This window comes from Mesocricetus auratus, unplaced genomic scaffold (genome assembly GCF_017639785.1).
Source record: "Mesocricetus auratus isolate SY011 unplaced genomic scaffold, BCM_Maur_2.0 Super-Scaffold_100020, whole genome shotgun sequence".
Lineage (NCBI taxonomy): Eukaryota > Metazoa > Chordata > Mammalia > Rodentia > Cricetidae > Mesocricetus > Mesocricetus auratus.
The window spans coordinates 26,228,711-26,234,824 of record NW_024429201.1 but is presented as its reverse complement, the minus strand read 5'-3'; the positions used below and the strand labels follow the sequence as shown (position 1 = coordinate 26,234,824).

The 6,114-nt window shown below is 45.2% G+C and overlaps 1 protein-coding gene across 1 annotated transcript; it reads right to left on the bottom strand.

Annotated features, from left to right (window-relative positions):
* Positions 1-1,265: 1,265 nt before the first annotated feature.
* On the bottom strand, positions 1,266-2,849 carry Spz1 (spermatogenic leucine zipper 1). The gene is given in 2 exon segments (XM_005065659.2): positions 1,266-2,483; positions 2,486-2,849. Coding segments are annotated over 2 exon segments (1,155 nt in total). The 5' UTR covers positions 2,621-2,849; the 3' UTR covers positions 1,266-1,463.
* Positions 2,850-6,114: the final 3,265 nt, after the last annotated feature.

The following is a 6,114-nucleotide window of genomic DNA, read 5'->3' as shown; positions in this document are numbered from 1 at the left end:
GTGGACCTACAGCAGCCAGGGTCTGAGTTGATGTCCATGGTTCCTGTTACTACCATGAGCTGTGTGGGGGACGAGGGTCTGGTCAGCAACTTGAGACCATGTGGGTGTCCAAGGGCCATGCTGCTGCCTGGATCATACAGAGCTGGGTGACCAGGGCTGTCACCTATGGCTATGGAGATCTTGCTGGGTCCACTGCCTAGGGCCATGTCTGGGTCTATGGTGGTGCTGCAACGGGGGCAGCCATGATAAGAAGATTACATAAAAATAAGTTTTTTGTTGTTGTTGTTTTAAATTGGCTGTCTAGCGGTCCTCTAGGGGAGTTATTGCCAGGAAATGGCTCCTGGGGGAAAGGAAGTCAGTTTCCTCAATGCAGCACTAGTGAGTTATCCGTACTACAGCAGACTCCCTACCCATGCTCATCCAGTCAACTGTGATTAAACTCAGTGGGTCAAAAAAAACAAAGGAAAACAAAAAAGACAGGAAAGTAGAGGGGACATACTGGATAGTGAGGGATCACCAGGAGCAGGTTAGAGAGGCCAGTGGGGTGAAAATAACCAAAAATTATAATATATCAATGTTGATATATATGTGAAATTCTCAAAGAATAATAAAAATAAATAGAAAAGAATGGTAACCTGAACAAGGGGGACCTTTTGGACCCCGTACTGATGGCTGGGAATCCAGCATGGGAATGATCCAGACCTCCTTAATGTGGGTGTCAGTGAGGAGGTCTAGGCAATCTATGGGACCTTGGGTAGCAGATCAGTATTTATCCCTGGCATACAAATGGACTTTGGGTACCCATCCCAGAATGAGGGATGCCATCTCAGACTGAACTCTTGAGGGAGGGCCTAGGCCCTGCCCTGAACGAAATGACAGACTCTGGATATCCCCCATGGAGGGCCTTACCCTCCCTGAGGAATAGAGTGGGAATTGAGTGGGGGGCTGGGGGCATTGGTGGGAAGGTATAGGAGGAGGGGAGGGAGAAGGAGCTGGGATTGACATGTGAAGCAACCTTGTTTCTACTTTAAATTAAAAAATCTAAAAAAAAAAAAAAAAAAAAAGAATGGTGACCAATCTCCCCAACAGGTCAGTTTCAATCAACAAGATAATGTCTTCCCTCTGCTTTCATCCTTACCGAAGAAAGTAGTCTCAAACTAACCAGTAAATTACGTTTCTATTGTGCTATTTCACAGATTTAACAAGGAACCTCTCCCTCTACCCCGCCTTCTAGACTGTTAAAGAAATAAAAACAAACAACGTACTTTCCTTTTCTTGTTTTTTTTTTTTTTTATTCGAGTCTTCACTTGGTTGATGTTCACAATGGTCATTAAGGTCCAAACTTCTCTAACTACTGAGGTAATATGCACCTCTTATTCTAGGCCTCTTTCTTGGTTGAAACAGAGGAACTACTCTAGGCTGACGACAGTTACGACTGAAGCTGGCTCTGCTTCTGATGGCTTCTACCGGAAGCTGCTAAGGGTTCTCCTTTTGCCCAGGAGAGCTTTTCTTGCAATGCGGGAGTTGAAGCGGTTATTTCGAGCCTTCTTTGTCAGACAAGCATCAGAGTTCCTGGAGATCTTTTCTTTCCTAGGAAGCACGCCCTCCGTTACCTTCGGGTTCTGCTTGTTGTTACCTTCCGTCCTGTCTGCTTCCACGAACTTCTGACATTTCCTGTCCTGCACGCAGTGCATCTGCAATGGCCTGCTGTGCTGGGGCCCCGCTTCGTGGAGATGGTACTCTCTGAGAATGTCTACCCTGTGCTGCAGGATCTGACATTCGTTCTCTAGCAGGGCTGCGATCAAATGCAGCGAGTGGGTGTCGTGGCTCAACTTCTTTACCTGTTCCTCCAGCTCCTGCTTGGTCGACAGTTCTTTGTTGGGCTGGGTTGGGTAATGGACTCGAATTTTTTCCAAGGTATCTCTCCTTTCTTTCTGGCACTCCTGATACGACTTCATTATTTCACTGAGCTCATTGTGTTGTCTGCTCCAGTGGTCTGTTTCCTGCAGTAACTGTTCCATGTTGTTCCTGAGTCTTCTGTATTCCCCACGAATGTGAAAGGACCCATAGTGGCCTCTTTCTATGTTCAGATGCATGCCATCACAGTCTCTCTTCTCTTCTGAGCTGCAGCGATCCCTTGCATACCCTTGCATCATCTTCCTAGCACTCTGGCTATTCAATATCATCTCCTGCTTCTTTATGTTCCATTCTTTCTCTGGGTGGACATTAATGAGCATATCTCTAAATCGCGTTTTATTTCTCTTACCAACACCTCTGATTTTAGGGTCTGACATATCCTCGGAAGTGTAGGCATCGTCAAAAGACTCTCTGACTTCTGTAGTCATCTCCTCACCGCCTGCTATACTTTTAAGAACATCTTTGATGTCTTTTAAGAGATTGCTAAATTTCTGTACCATCCCTTGTCTTTCTAGCGGGCGAATACTATCCTTTGGTGGTGGGAGGGAGCCCCAGCAGAAGGGGGGGGGAGTGATCCAATTTCAAGGAGGGAAATGGTAATCCCAGGGTTCGGTGGTCCTGGTGGTCCTTGCTTAACACAAGGAGTAGGATTAGGAGTTTGAGGTGGGGCAGGCCTCTCAGCTGAGCTGTCACAACTGGCCATCAGGGCCCGAGGAAAGCAGAAAGCCTTGGAGATTCCAGGAAGGACAGATGGCAGTCTCCTGTGAGTCGGTGGAGGAGATGGAACCAAGCAGTAGTTACAGGACCAGAGTTAATGACTGAGACCAGGGAGATGGTGTTCAGGTAGGTGACATCTCAGACAGCCTAGGGGGGAGGGGGTGGGAAGGGGGACCAGGAGCTGGGGCTCCATCTCCCTTCTGCTAGGCTTCTGGTATTGGGGCCCTAGCAACTAGGTCTTTATTGTGTCATTGCTCTTCTAGGGCCTGTCCAGACATTCTATTCCCTTTGCATCACAATGGAAGTCTCTTAAATTCCTGCCTACAGCTCAGACCTCACACCAACCTTACTTAAAGACCTCTACCACATTCTTGCTCCTCTCTTCTTTGCTAGGTGCTTCACCCTAAGGGCATTTCAGTAATTTCCTACCTCACCCTCCCACCCCCGCCTTCACTATACCACACTGTGCCAACCTCAACCACAGAGCCACCTAAGGGTATAGCTGAGAGAAACCCCACCAGGCCCTCACTCTTCCATGGAAGGGGGCGTTACTGCCCCTGCTATTATAAAAGAGTTAGGGATGTCTGGTGGTTTTGAATGGCTCCCATAGGCTCAAAGATTTGAATATTTGGTCACCAGGGAATGGCACTATATGGATTAGGAGGTGTGGCCTTATTGGAGGAAGTGTGACACCTAGGGTGGGCTTAGAGGTTTCAAAAAGCTCACTCCAAGTCCAGAGTCTTTCTCTCCCTGATGCCGGTGTGCTGCCATCCTTCCTGCCACGATGACAATGGACTAAACCTCTGAAACTGTAAGCAGACCCCAATTAAATGCTTCCCTTGATAACAGTCGCCATGGCCATGGGGTCTCTTCACAGCAATAGGACAGTGACTTAAACAGGGTACAAAGCAGAATTACCAACTATTTAGTGATTTTAGGGAACAAATATCAGAAAGCCCTCCATTCTAAACTATTCTACTGAAACCCAGGGGTGGTGGCACATGCCTTTAATCCCAGCACTTGGGAGGCAGAAGTAGGTGGATCTCTGTGAGTTCAAGGCCAGCCTGGTCTACAGAGTACCAGGTCAGGCTCCAAAGCTACACAGAGAAACCATGTCTCAACCAGCCCTTCACCTACCCCCATAAAACAAAACAAAAAACTATTCTACTGAATGTTGAGGCTATTGGAATTAATCAACAACATAATTACAAATTAAGACTCTCTCACTCCCTCCCTCTGTCCCCCCTCCCGTGTGTGTATATGTGTGTGTGTGTGTGTGTGTGTGTGTGTGAGAGAGAGAGAGAGAGAGAGAGAGAGAGAGAGAGAGAGAGAGAGAGAGAGAGAGAGAGAGAGAGAGAGAGAAGGGGTAAATGTTCTACCTCTGAACTTCATCCCCAGGCCTCCAATCGTGACTTTTTCAAATTAAATATGGAAGCTTTAAAATTGGTTTTCTGAGCTTCCTACTCTCCCAGTCAGTGCTGTAAATTTGGTGATTTCTCACAGTACCTGATTAAAATGACAATTTGTCTAAAATATTTGAGACAACTCAATCCAAAAAGTTGCAGAAATAGAAAGCTCCCACTCAACCCCCATCCAACAAGCATCCTGAATAACCAGAATAGAATTTTCGAAGCCAATGTCAGCACAGTGCTAGTATCTAAACTAGTTAATAAAGTGAAATCACTTAGCCATACTTAATAAAATCACCTTAACTCTCCTGGGTTACCCAGTTCTGCTTCTAGATCACACTGCATTTCCTTGTCGTGTTCCCTTCCTTTCAGGACTCGCCTGATGGTGACATCAAATTTCTAATCAATTCCTAGGGTTACAAAATTTAGGTAAGAATGTCCCGGAAGTGGAATGCCCTCGGTTTGTGTGCCCTAAATCTAGTGACTCCATTTGCTTGGGCTGTTGTCTTATCCTCTGTTCAGTTACCATGTTCCCCTTTGTGATTAACGGGTATAGTCTTGATATGTGAAGGTCCTGTCCCCTTCATACTTCTGTGCTGACTTTAGTCCCACAAGAGAATCCAGCCTGTGTTGTTATAGTATTATTTTAATGGTGGATTTTATTCCTCCCTCATTCTTTTTGTATTTACTAATAGGAAGCATTTAGTAAAGAATTCAATTAGTCATTTTCAATTATGTGTCTACACGAGCACGGATATATAGATACTTAACAAAATTACCTAAGTTTAAACACAATACTATCAGGCTGGGGAGATAGCTCAGGGGTTAAGCACACTTGCTCTGAAGGTAAGAAGTCCTAAGCTGAAATCCCCTAAACCCATATAAAAAGCCAGACACTTTCATGCATTCCTGAAACCCCAGAATTTGGGGGTAGATATAGGTGGCTATTAGGGGCTCCTTGACTAGCTCTGCTGGTAAAAATAAAACATACCTTTGTTTTATGTAGCTGTTTAATAGTTTACTATTTGTTTGATGTGTGCACATTTTTGTGTGCATGTATGTGTGTGCACCATGTGCATGCCTGCTGCTCTCAGATCCTGAAGAAGGCATCGAATCTCTGGGAACTGGAGTCAAGGGCTCCATGAGCCATTATGTGGGTGCAGGGCAACAAGCCTGAGCCTTCTATAAGAATCTATAAGAGCAAGTGCTCTTAGCTACAAGGCCATCTCTCTAGCCTTCTTAATAGCTTAAGAAAAAAAAAGCAGTATGACCATTAAGGTTACAGCCTTAGGTTCACAAGGGATGCTGTGCAAAATGCCAGTTCTAACTTTTTTTAAAGATTGATTTATTTTGATTATTATTTTTTTTTTGAGACAGGGTTTCTCTGTGTAACAGTCCTAGCTGTCCTGAAACTTACTTTATAGACTAGGTTTGCTTCAAACTCACAGAGATCCTCCTGCCTCTGCCTCCCAAGTGCTGGGATTAAAGGTGTGCACCATCACTACCCTGGCTTGATTTATTTTGAATACAATGCACTCAAGAAGGAGTCACTGGATCTCATTGTAAGTGGTTGTGAGCCTCTGTGTGGTTGCTGAGACTTGAAGTCAGGACTTCTAGAAGAGTAGCCAGTGCTCTTAATCTCTAAACCATCTCTCCAGCACAAAATGTCAGTTTTAAAAGTGACTGGTGCATGTGGAGACCAGAATAGTGCAGTAGACCCCCTGGAACTGGAGTTACAAAGGGTTATGTGTTGCCCTGTGGGTTCGGGAACCAGACTTTTCCTGAACAAGTCTTCTTCTGTTACCACCAGGTGGTGGTATAGATCTAAAAATTATAAACTGTGGCTGAGGGAATCAGAAAGAAGCAAAGGGAAACAGAAATGTGTGGAACAGACATGTGTTGGGATCTCAGAAATGTTCTTATCCATAGTCCTGATTTTTTTTGTCTTTTTGCTTTTATATTCCAAAGTTTCCCTTCCCTCCTCCCTACTCAGAACCCCACCCTTTACTTCCCCTCCCCCCAGTCCTCTTCTCCTTTTATTTCTCTTCAGATACCCGCAGGCCTCCCATGA